Source organism: Ceratotherium simum, chromosome 8, assembly GCF_057802395.1.
Source record: "Ceratotherium simum simum isolate JZ-2026a chromosome 8, ASM5780239v1, whole genome shotgun sequence".
Lineage (NCBI taxonomy): Eukaryota > Metazoa > Chordata > Mammalia > Perissodactyla > Rhinocerotidae > Ceratotherium > Ceratotherium simum.
In genome coordinates this window covers 5,500,142-5,512,612 of record NC_141907.1, presented here as the reverse complement: position 1 = coordinate 5,512,612, position 12,471 = coordinate 5,500,142, and the positions used below count along the sequence as shown (strand labels likewise).

The following is a 12,471-nucleotide window of genomic DNA, read 5'->3' as shown; positions in this document are numbered from 1 at the left end:
TCTGCTAGCCCTGCAGAGCCCCTCGTGGGCTGTAGACTGACGGGTCCTCTTCTTAGTGGATGGGGAGCCGAGGCTCGGGAGGTGACATATTCCCTGCAGGGGGAGCTGAGACACAAGCCCGGCTCCCACCCCAACAGCCCAGGGCTCTGTCGTCTCTACAAGCATGAGGCCCCGTGGGGAGGGCAGAGGGGAGCCGGCTGGGTTCCTCCAGGTGCTTGAGGTCTTGCAGGGGACACTAGCAGGCGTGAGTCTGGAAACCCTGGCAGAAGGCTGGGAGTCGGGAACAGATGCCAGGGTCCCAGAAGAGGTGGGGCCGGGACCTGCAGGATTGGGTGGAATCAAGGGAAGGGTGGAAACACGGAGAGGGGCTACGTGTGCAAGGATCCGCTTGGACAAAAGGCCCAGTGGTGGGAAAACGGCAGGGGTGAGTTATCACTGTGCCCGGAGTTAGTTATGGTGGCTGACAGGGTGATGAGATCACAGCGAGCGGGGCTGCTGTCCCGGCGTGTGTCCAATGCCCGTCTTCGTCTCCACCCCCAGGTGGTCAAGTACCCCTTGCACGCCATCATGGAAATCAAAGAGTACCTGATCGACGTGGCCTCGCGGGCGGGCATGCACTGGCTGTCCACCATCATCCCCACCCACCACATCAACGCCCTCGTCTTCTTCTTCATCATCAGCAACCTGACCATCGACTTCTTTGCCTTATTCGTCCCCCTGGTCGTCTTCTACCTGTCCTTCGTCTCCATGGTGATCTGCACCCTCAAGGTCTTCCAGGACGGGAAGGCCTGGGAGAGCTTCCGCACCCTCACGGGCCTGCTGCTGCGCTTCGAGCCCAACCTGGACGTGGAGCAGGCCGAGGTGAACTTCGGCTGGAACCACCTGGAGCCCTACGTCCACTTCCTGCTGTCCGTCGTCTTTGTCATCTTCTCCTTCCCCATCGCCAGCAAGGACTGCATCCCCTGCTCGGAGCTGGCCGTCGTGTGCGTCTTCTTCACCGTCACCAGCTACATGAGCCTGAGCACGTCTGCCGAGCCCTACACCCGGAGGGCCCTGGTGACCGAGGTGGCCGCCGGCCTGCTCTCCCTCCTGCCCACCGTGCCCTTGGACTGGCGCTACCTGAAGCTCCTGGGCCAGACCTTCTTCACCGTGCCCATCGGCCACTTCGTCGTCCTCAACGTCAGCGTCCCCTGCCTGCTCTACGTCTACCTGCTCTATCTCTTCCTCCGCATGGCCCAGCTGAGGCATTTCAAGGGCACCTACTGCTACCTGGTCCCCTACCTGGTCTGCTTCATGTGGTGTGAGCTCTCCGTGGTCATCCTGCTCCAGTCCACCGGCCTGGGGCTGGTCCGCGCGTCCATTGGCTATTTCCTCTTCCTCTTCGCTCTCCCGATCCTGGTGGCCGGCCTGGCGCTGATGGGCGTGGTGCAGTTTGCCCGCTGGTTCGTGTCCCTGGAGCTCACCAAGATTGCGGTCACCATGGTGGTCTGTAGCATCCCCCTGCTGTTCCGCTGGTGGACCAAGACCCACTTCTCTGTGGTGGAGATGGTCAAGTCCCTGACGCGGAGCTCCCTCGTCAAGCTCATCCTGGTGTGGATCACGGCCATCGTGCTCTTCTGCTGGTTCTACGTGTACCGGTCAGAGGGCATGAAGGTCTACAACTCCACGCTGACCTGGCAGCAGTACGGCTTCCTGTGCGGGCCACGGGCCTGGAAGGAGACCAACATGGCACGCACCCAGATCCTGTGCAGCCACCTGGAGGGCCACAGGGTCACTTGGACGGGCCGCTTCAAGTACGTCCGGGTGACGGAGATTGACAACAGCGCCGAGTCGGCCATCAACATGCTCCCGTTCTTCATCGGCGACTGGATGCGCTGCCTCTACGGCGAGGCCTACCCCTCCTGCAGCCCCGGCAACGTCTCCACGGCCGAGGAGGAGCTCTGCCGCCTCAAGCCGCTGGCCAAGCACCCCTGCCACATCAAGAAGTTCGGCCGGTACAAGTTCGAGCTCACAGTGGGCATGCCCTACAGAGGCGCCGATGGCTCCCGCAGCCCGGAGGAGGACGACGTCACCAAGGACATCGTGCTGCGGGCCAGCAGCGAGTTCAAGGACGTGCTGCTGCACCTGCGCCAGGGCAGCCTCGTCGAGTTCAGCACCATCCTCGAGGGCCGCCTGGGCAGCAAGTGGCCTGTCTTCGAGCTCAAGGCCATCAGCTGCCTCAACTGCATGGCCGAGCTCTCGCCGGCCAGGCGGCACGTGAAGGTCGAGCACGACTGGCGCAGCGTGGTGCACGGCGCCGTGAAGTTCGCCTTCGACTTCTTCTTCTTCCCGTTCCTGTCGGCGGCCTGACCACGGCCCCGCCTGGGGGTGGTGTGGGCATGTGTCGCTGCGGGGCCTTTCCCGTGTGGCCGCCCCACCAGACGGCACAACACTAACCCTGAGTGTGCATGTGTGTGTGTGCTCCCATGTGTAAACGCAGGGCTTCGGAGACCTCTGTCTATGTGTAATCTGCTCACACTTCCCTGAATGGGCTGACTGCTTTAGCTCTGTCCACTTTGAATGCCAGCGTCGCTGGAAATTGCATGCACAGTCTTGTCCCCCCATCCCGACCTTTCAGAGCGGAGCTGGCGCCAGGCTAGACTAGGATTCCTGTGTCCTGAAAAGCACTTTACAGATGACATTCTCCCTCCTCCCCCGCCCCTCCGAGCACCCATGCCCCGTATTTACCTTGGTATTGGATTTGTTTTTGAAAGAACCAAATGTGCTGGTGTGTAAACTCCAGGAGAGCACTTATTTATTTGGTCGCTGCTAAGCCTTGACGGCTGTTTGTGGATCCTGGGGGCTGTGCAAAGTGCTGAGCTCTGTCATGTGGTCAGGGCCCCGCCTGGTGGCATCCATTGGAGGCCAGAGAAGTGGCAGCTTCGGGCACAGTGTGTCCGTGCTGAGCCCTGGGGCCCGCAGCCTGCCTCCCGGCTCTCCTGTCTAGTGAGCAGTGGGTGGGTCTGAGGGTCTCGCCTGAATCCACCGGGACGAGGAAATAGAAGAACCTGGGGCGACCCTTCCCAGTGATTGGAAAGGCTTGGCTGTGTTCAGTCCCGGAGAGGGGAAAGCCAGGGTCTTAAAGCAGCCAAAATAAAAGCCCTTGATGAAATCTACTGCCGTTTTCCTCTTTTCTTTATTTAAGAGAGGTCTTGCCTTGTGTGAGCATGAGAATTAGCAGGCATCCACACTTGCACTGGATTACCCACAAGTGCAGTTGGAGTCACAAAGGGCAGAACTCACCTTCCTGCTCATTGACAACCTGCCCGCCAGTGAGCAGACCCCGGCGCCACCTCTAGGCCGGGGGCCACGACAGTGTCGGCCGCGACCTCCCCACTGTCCACTCAGGTCTACGGGGTGAAAAGCATGCATGGTCACCGTTGTTTGTGACACTCAAACCACTGCCAGGGTAGCGCACACGTAGGTATTCACGGTTCACAGCTGCCCCCGTTCGGCAGTGTTTGTGAAACCAAATCCCGTATTCAGTGGTGGACCGTGATCAGTCCATAGAATTATAATCAGAACTTGAGCCATTTAGGAGGTGCTAGAGCAGGTCCCTCAGCAAACTTAGATCCCCCTTGGATGGGGATGTGTGTCCGGCTGAGTCCCTCAGGTCTTGGGTTTCTTCTCTGACATTGAGGACAAAGCTGGCACCTCCCCACCCCCACCCCAGGCCCCTCTCAGATTCCGCAGATTTGTGAGGCCACGAAACACGTTCACGGTTCTGGCTTTGCCTCCCTGACTCACCACTGATTGTCCGGTGGCGGGGGGGAGGGGGCGCTGGCGCGTTCCGAGGGGGCACAGATGACCTCATCCAATCCTCACCCTGCGTGACAACCCCGACCCACAGAAGACAAAACCGAGGTTCAGGGAGGAGGTCACACCCCATATGAGCAGCAGAGCCAGGACTGGACTGAGATCTGCCTGTCCCCTGGGACACCACACTGCTCCTCGGCACCCCAGCAGAGCCACCTCCTTGGAGCATGGGGTGGTGTGGCCTCGTGAGGGTTGCCCCAGACTGGATGTTGGCCCCAGGTTCTCTTTCTGTTTCCATCACAAGCCCCTGTGTGACCAGGAGGTGTTCAGCCCCTGTTCCTGGGCCTCAGGGTCCCGATCTGTCAAATGGAAAGTCTGGGCTGGGCCAGTGGTTTCTAAAGCTTGTTAGCAATGAAACCCTTTTTGAGAAACTAAATGTCCAGCACTCCAATCTAAAGGGAAGGAAAGTGCTATCTGTAAGTTCAGGTGGAACACACACAGTAGGTGAGAACAGGAGGCCAGCCGCCTAGTTTGAACCCCCTTCTGGTCCTTCCCACCTGTATGACCTCGGGCAAGTTCATGGTTTCCGGGCCTCGGTTTCCTCTTCTGTAAACTGGGGATATAACAGGACCTGCCTCAAGGGTTGTTTTTAGGATTAACCAGGTAGTTTTCTTGCACGGTGGTTAGAATAGTGTCAGGCACTAGGAAATGCTCAGTAAACGTTTATGAATTTTTTAAAGGGAGAAACATTCATGGAATTTGAGAACCAACTAAGAACCTTTAGACTATCCCTCACCAGATGAACTGTCCCTTCTAGCTTTTTAAAAACTTAAACTTTGTGAAAATAACCATGTTTAGGTCATTGCTGATCGGAGTGGCTTAATCCAAGCAGAGGGGCTGGGGTCTGTTGATGCTTTCTGTCTGCACCCCGCCCCCAACCCCAGGACGCACAGTCCTGCCTCCCTCCCTGCATTGCGGGTTAATTCCCCACAACGACATGTCCAGAAAAGCTTGGCCCGTACCTATGACTTACCATCTAAAACATCCCTTATTTAACTTAACTAATGAGCCTTGGATGGTTTCGTTGCCGCCCTTGCACAAATATTTATCGCACTGTGATGCTGAGCAGACACTGTAATTCCACCGTTTGAGTCAAACCCGGGTCCCGCCCTCAGGGAAATCACACAAGTCAGACGTGAGTGGCCCTGATTCAGAGTCGGCAGTGTGGGAGCCCAGAGAGGGAGGAACTTCCAGCCCGTGGTAGGAGATGGGGTGAGGAAGCCTTGGGGAGGATGTGGGGTTTGTCCCATCTTGATAGCAAGGGGAGGAACTGGATCTGCGAGGTCAGAGGAAGACGAGCAACATTCAGGGCACCCTGGAAGGCCTCAGGCATGTCCCGGGATGCTGGGGTTCCAGAGGATAGAGCCTAAGGTCCAAAGGCCACATTGGAACTGGGTCTGTGTCGTGCAGGCAGCTGGGAGCCCCTCCTGGCTCTGAAGCCAGGGCCCCAGTAAGAAAGACCATGAAAGGCTGTCCCCCCTTCCCAGCAAACTTGGCAGCTACAGCCCTTTAGTTCTGGAGGCTGCCTCTTTGGACAGCTTCCATGAAGCCGTAAACATCAGAATGCCCTTGGCCTTGTGGTCCCGAGGCTCCATGACGTGCTCGCCATCCTCCCTTCCTGTTGATAAACAGGCCGCTGCCTGTGGGCCCACGACCAGGTGTTAGACACATGGAGGGATCTGCGGAGGTCAGACTGGGGGGGGCAAAGGCTCCTGCTTCCAGGAGCTGACCCCACCCTCTGCGAGGAGAAAGAGATTCAGATTTTAGAGCTCTGCTGTGAGTCTGGTCCTTTGTTTACGTGAGGTCATTCCATCCTCGCAACCAGGTGCCACGCCTCCCCCCCCACATTTGACAGAATTCTTAAAAGTTCATGTTCATATTGTGTGGACTGGCCGAAAGTCACATGGCTAGGAGGTGACAGAACTGGGATGGGAGCCAAAGCTTGTTCTTGTTATCAGGCCATGAAGAAATCACCCTTTTCCTGGATCTTAAATTCCCTCTTTAGAACACCGCACAGAGGGGCTGTCCCTCTGACCTCCCAGGAAAGACCCACGCTGGCTGCAGGGGCAGCCGGCAGTCCCTACCATGTCTGGGCACCTTCTTGGCCCTGGGCCTTCATCTCCGGGGATGTGGGAGCCCCAGGGAGGGTCTGTCGGGGCGGGGGGGTGGTATCCTGATGCTCCCATGAAGCAATAGCAGTGTTTGAGCTGCTCAGGAAAGACCCAGTTGGGTGGCGCCATCTTGGGCCCCTGGAGAGGGTTTGGCGCCGGTTTCCAACGCAGCACAGTGAGACCCCCTCTTTAGAGTCCCCCAGAGGGGCATTCTTTCATGGAGCAGGCAGTGACCCTTCTCTGGGGTGGTGAAAAACAGTATCAGAAAGACCGCCCTGCCTGCTCTGGACATGCTGCTAGAGACCAGTTACTCAGTGTTCACTTATTCAGATGCTTTTCCGTTTGTTCAATTCCGTTCCTATATCCTGATCCCACATCATGTAACCATACTCCCAGGTGGCAAAAACCCAAATTTCTTCAGTTGCTTATTTCAAAGTTGCCCACAAAGCACGACCTTGTCTTCCTCGAATCTGCTGTCTTACGACAGAATCCTTTACCCATCCCAACTCCAGATCTGCACGTTTGGGTGTCAGAGTTAAACACCAGCTCTCTATTCCATCATGATCTCATCAAGAAGCCCCAGGAGAGCGCACTGTGACTGGCGCAGTCTCCTGGTGACCAGTGCCTCTCATTCATGGTGAAAAAAATTAATATTCATTGGTTCAACAAATACTGAGCACCTACTGTGTGCTTCGCTCTTCTCAGGCACAAGGGATGCAGCAGGGAACAGAACCGTCCCTGCACTGGTGGGGGTGATGTTGCCTGGGGGAGAGGGACCGTCAGCCAATACATAAAGTGATGTAATGGCAGGTAGAGAAAAGTGCAACGATCACCTACCACAAGCGCCTTCGATGCTTCTGTCCAATTGACCAGCGTTTGTGGAGTGCCTACTGTGTGCTGGTGCTTAACATATGCTTTCCCCTTTAATCATCATGGCAGCCATAGCAAGATAGACACTTCCATTCTGAAGACGTGATAGGCAGAATAATGGCCCCAAAGATGCCCATGTCCTAATCCCCTAAACAGGGCAAAAAGGACTTTGCACCCATCTGGGTGACGGTAAGGATTTTGAGATGGGAGATTATTTTGGATTCTCCAAGGGCCCAGTATAATCACAAGGATCCTCATGAGAGAGAGGCAGGAGGGTCAGAGAGAGATTAAAGAGGCCACACTGCTGGCTTTGAAGATGGAGGAAGGGGCCAGGAGCCAAGGAGTGCAGGTGCCTGTAGAAACTGGAAAAGGCAGGGAATGGATTCTCCCTGGAGCCCACAGAAGGAACCAGCGCTGCTGAGACCTTGATTTTAGCTCAGTGAGACCCATTTCAGATTCCAACCTCCAGAACTGAAAGACAATAAATTTGCATTGTTTTAGGCCACTAAGTTTGTGGTGATTTGTTACAGCAGCCACAGGAGCTCATAGAGAGATGAAATAGGCCCAGAGAGGTTAGCGCTCTCGCCCAGCTCACGTAGATCAGTATTGATGGAGCGGGGATTCAAGCCACCCCGCTGGCCCCTATGCCTGTGGTCTCCTCCAGCTGCATGTAAGGTTTCAAGTTCTTTCTTTCTGTGTAGTTGAAGATGAAGTGCACATATGTAGCAATACTGACAGGCGAGGAGGGAGGCATCTGTACCCTGTTGTTTGTTGTCAGTGCCCTCCGGTGGATTCCAACTCCCAGTGCCTCTGTGGACAGCACAGTGGAACCCTGCCCGGTCTTTTTTGCACCATCCTCTCCCCTTCCGGCACTGTATATGCTCCACTGCTATTCACAGGGTTCTCAGGGCCAATTTTTTCAGAAGTGGGTGGCCGGGTCCTTCTTCCTAGTCTGTCTGAGTCTGGAAGCTCCGCTGAAACCTGTCCACCCACTGGTGACAGGTACCTACCTGGGTGAGCCTGCTGGTATTTGAAATCCTGGTGGCATAGCTTCCAACATCACAACACACAGCTGCCACAGTGTGACAACCGACAGACAAGTGGTGTGGTTCCCTGACTGGGAAATGAACCCCGGGCCGGGGCAGTGACAATGCCAAATCTTAACCACGAGACCACCAGGCTGGTGCTCCCATGGTACACGGGCCTGTTTGTCAGGGGACAGAACAGCTCTGTGTTCTGCCGACAGGTGCCCTTGGAAGGAGGAAATTCTCAGAGACCTCAAGCCCTGTCTGGAAATAGGGGCAGGATAGGGTTGTAAATTATATTCAGCAGTTACTTTTAGAAAGGAGTGAAAAGAATAGATAAGGATATTCTTAAAAGGGTACTCAACCACATTTTTCATAATTAAATGTTAGGACAAAAAGTGCCCCAGAGTCTTTAGCTATTTGTACACCCAACCACCCAAAATTTAAAGTGTCATTGGGAACTTGTTTAAGTCACCTCTTAAAAATAATCTAAGCCTAAATCCTCCAGCGTTGCTGTGGGCTCAGTCTCCAGGTGGACCTGGCTCCCCCCGTACACCTGCTGGTCCGTCCCCTCAGCCAGTTTCTCCTGGTGGACTTTCGTCCCTTCTAATGCTCCGACCCAAGCCTGCGCCAGAACTTGCCCGCGGTTCCCCGTTAGTCACGGGAGCCAGGGCAGACGCAGCCAGCACTGGGGTGGCACACACAGCATCGAGGGTGAGTGTGGTGTACGGGGCGGAGCTCCCCCGCCAGGAGCCCAGCCCCGGCTCGCTCCTCACTCCTCACGGGTCCGGGCGGAGGGGAGCCTGCCCCAGCCGTCTGCTCGTCTCCCCTCACAGCTCACAGGCGGCCGCGTTTGTCCCTGCCGTTGAGGACCACCTGCCACGACAGCTCGACACCCTCAAGAGACCTCGGGTTCTCTCACCGTTCACTTCCTCTTCCTTCTCCGTCTTCCTTCTTATCCGGCTCGGAGGCCGAGCACTCAGCAGCACCCTAAACACCTGGGCGGCAAAACACCCCCCAGGTGAGCGCAGCCGTGCACACTCCGCTCGCTGTCTCGCCCCTGCCTCCCCGGCCCCAGCATCCCTGCTGACCTCGTCCTGGCACCAGCCTTTCACCAGCCCCACTGCCCAGTGCTGCCCACCGCCCCCGGCCGGGGGAACCCCAGGACAGTGGATCCGGCAGTCTTTAACCCCTCCGCGGCCCAGGGACACTGCTCAGGCCTTGGCTGATGTCCTGATCTCTCTGTTTCTCCTTTAACCCAGGACCCAGGACTCTACGTTCCTTTGCCACTCTCGGCTGCCTCCACCATTCAGCCCCTGGGGATTTCTCCCCGACAGTGTGCCCGAGGGCCTGTCTCCCCGGTTCCCCTCGCTTGTTGCTGACATGACAGGCCCAGGCTCTTTGATGGTGACCGGTCCCCCCAAGCAGGAGCGACAGGGTGTTGGATGTGGGCCAACGACAGGGCTCGGGTCCCCAGATCTGGGCACCCACTGCCCCACTGCACAGCTCCTGAGACCCCACAGCCAGGTGCCTCCCGGAAACCCTTGGATTCCTGCTCTCTGCCTCTTATCCCTGAAAGTGGTTTTTGTTTTTCACCAAATCTCCCCACCTCCCCACTCCGACTCCTTGAGGGTGCCTGCCCCCGCAGGGAGTCTGAAGACCCCAGCCAGGAGAGGAATTGCTGTTCACAGTCCAGGGAGAGCGCAGAGGTTCGCGGCTCTCTGGCTCGAGCCGGGCAGGGCCCTGCTCCTCAGGACCCTGCTCCTCCCTGGCAGTTGGTCAGCCTCCCCTTGTGGCCTGACCTGCACCTGCCTTCAGGCTGAACCTACACCACTGGGACCCCCTCCCTGGCTGCCCGTCTCCAGAGTGTCTACTCTTCTCTGGGATCTGCCTGCTGGTGTTCACTGTCAGGCCTCCAGAAAGTCAGTATTTTCTGTCCTGGGTGTGTTGTTCCTCTGGGGATCAGCTGTGGGACGCTCACACCCCCGGGGGAGGAGCAGGCCCGAGTTATGTTACAACAGCACAGCGATCCGACCTCTTCTCCCCGTCAGGATGGTTTGGTGGCTAGTGCCAGAATGGACTCTGGTGGAAGTCCTAATGGGAGGCCCCCAGGCCTTCACTGGGGGTTGTGCGGGCTCAGGCACCGGAAGGAACGGGACCACCCCGTTTTTCTGAGGCGGAGACAGGCGCTCTCTGTCCCCCAAGTCCCCATCCTCCGTGGTAGTGAAGCCCTGACCTCAGCTGGACCTCTGGGTGCCCAAGAACAACACGCTCCAGCCTCCCCTGCCCCGTGCCTGACTCCTGTGCAGTGGGAGCGGTGGGAGGGCCGTGCCCGTCAGGGACAGAGGCACGTCCTCTGCTGCCAGCCTTGCAGAGCAAAGCCGCCACACTGGCTCCGACGGTCACTTCAGAGACAGACACTCCACAGCTCCCGGGGCGCCCCTCACGCGGCCCCCCGGGCACTCTTCCCCCGGCTCTCGAGGGTCAGGGGCCACACAGCGACCCCGGGACTAGGGGCAGGACACTGCACTGCCACTCCCCAGCCTGCACAGGGGCGGGGACCTCCCCCCACCAGTTCAGAGCCCCGTCACCAGTCGAAGGGAGAGTGCTGCTGCCAGCGAGGAACAGCTCTCGTCCACACCCTCCCACCCTGCAAGGCTGGAGGGAGTCCAGGTTCTGGCCAGCAGTGCCAGGGGCCGGGGATGCACGCGGACCCCCAGACCATCCTGGAGGGTACTGGCGGCCTTGGTCAGCCGGCTGGCTCCAGGCTGCAGCAAACCCCCTACTCCTCCCCAGGAGGAGTGCCCCCCCAGTGCCCCCTCCCTCCTTCGGGCTGCCCCCCTCAGCGAGGCCTCTTCACTTCGTATGGACACAGACTGTCCCCAGTGTCCCCCCGGGATGGCTGGGACCAAGCTGCAGGGTTCAGCAAGACTTCACTGAAGGTTGGGTTGCAAGGGAAGAGCGATGATGTCATTAACGGGCTTCCAGGGGACCCAGGCTCTGTGCTGGGCATTTTCTGGTTTAATCCATACCACTCACAATGTGGGTACCATCATTCTCCACACTTTGTAGATGAGAAAACTGAGACACAGCAAAGGCTGGTAACGCCCCCAAGATCCACAGCTACCATCAAAGCCAGGACCTGAATCCCTGCAGCTGGGCTCCAGCGTCCCTGCTCTGAGCCACTTAGCCTCATTGCTGCTCACATAGTAGGTGCTCAGAAAACGTTTGTTGAATGAATAAATGATCAAATAGATTTGCAAAGATAAATGGTGATCCTTCCAAGGTGAAGTTAGTTCTTATTTGGAACATTTATAAATGATACAGTCATTTGCACCTCTCAGAAGCTTTATAAACATATTAAATGAATAATTCACTTCTCGAAACATCCATATCTATTTTGCACGTTTGGACTTTTTTTGCATAATTTTAATAATAGATTCCTTTCCATTTTCATTTTTACTTTGGTCCTCCTAATATTGCTGCCTTTTGCAGATTTTCAGTCCCTCTCTGAAACTCATCACGTCATTTGACTGTGTGGGCCCCGTGTGTAATTCTGACAGTATCCAGGTAGAGATAATGGGGCTTTGTTTTTTTAAAAAAAGGGACCTGGCTGTTGGAAATTAATCACTCACGACTCAGGCAATTATTTTGAGCTGTAAAAGCTTCTGAGTTGCTAGGAAACCACCCCTGGAAGCTGGGAAGCCTTTGTTAAAGTTTTCATCAAGGGGTTGAACTTCAGCAGGCCCTGGCCCTGCCTGGGGCTCCAGGCTGTGAAGTCAGTTCCAGGCAGAGCAAGAGCCTGAGCAGCGGCCTGGAAACATCCCCCAGAAATCCCCCGCAGGGACCTGAAACGGTTCAGGTGGGGAGAGCCCAGGACCCAGCTTGGGGACACGCTGCCTGGGGTCCGACCCAGGCTCCAGCACTCACAAGGCTGTGGCCTTGGGCAAGACAACCCCTCTTTGTGCCTCAGTTTCCTTGTTTGTAAAGTGAAGGAAATCACAGCATCCTCTGTTAGGGAGACCGTGCAGATGAAATGAGACGATGCACACAGAGCTCCAGCCCGGTGCCTGGTGCGGGGCACCGCTCAGAAGTGTCCACTCTTAGTACAATAACGACACGGAGTGTGGAGGGAAAGAATGCTGGCGGGCAAGTGGCCCCCATGCCAGGCTCATGGATGTAGCCCAGGGGATGTGGGAGCCTCAGAGCTTCCAGGGCTGGGGAGAGACACGATGACAATTATGTTTTCATCTGAGCAGACGATGGTCTGCAGCTGAGAGAGGTCCGGGGAGGGAAGCAGAGTTTGAGCATTATTTCATGTGACCTGCTCGAATGCTCCCCTCTGTGGCCCGCCCACAGCTCTGAGCCCAGGGCCTGGCACGGAGTTGGGGGCCCGTCCACGTGTGCTGACGCAGAGGGAGCTGGCCTGGCCGCCCTGCCCAGAGGCCCAGCTCCCCACAAGTCCCTAGCCCTCTAGGGCCTCTGCCCGCCCCTCTCTGCCACCATCTGGCTGCAAGCCCCTGAGTACTGACAGAAGCCCCCTGCAGGGTCCCACCCTGGCCACCCTCAAGAAGGGCAACGTGGAGTCCCATCCTGCCTTCGCTGCCTAC

The 12,471-nt window shown here is 57.1% G+C and overlaps 1 protein-coding gene across 5 annotated transcripts in view; it reads left to right on the top strand.

Annotated features, from left to right (window-relative positions):
- WFS1 (wolframin ER transmembrane glycoprotein) overlaps window positions 1-3,155 on the top strand; it is a 40,088-nt gene extending 36,933 nt beyond the window's left edge. For all 5 annotated transcript variants that reach the window (XM_087434896.1, XM_087434897.1, XM_087434898.1 and 2 more), the window contains one exon: window positions 541-3,155. In XM_087434896.1, coding sequence (XP_087291022.1) covers window positions 541-2,349 — 1,809 coding nt within the window. In that variant the 3' untranslated portion in view covers window positions 2,350-3,155. The remainder of the gene's footprint in view (window positions 1-540) is intronic.
- The last annotated feature ends 9,316 nt before the right edge of the window (window positions 3,156-12,471 follow it).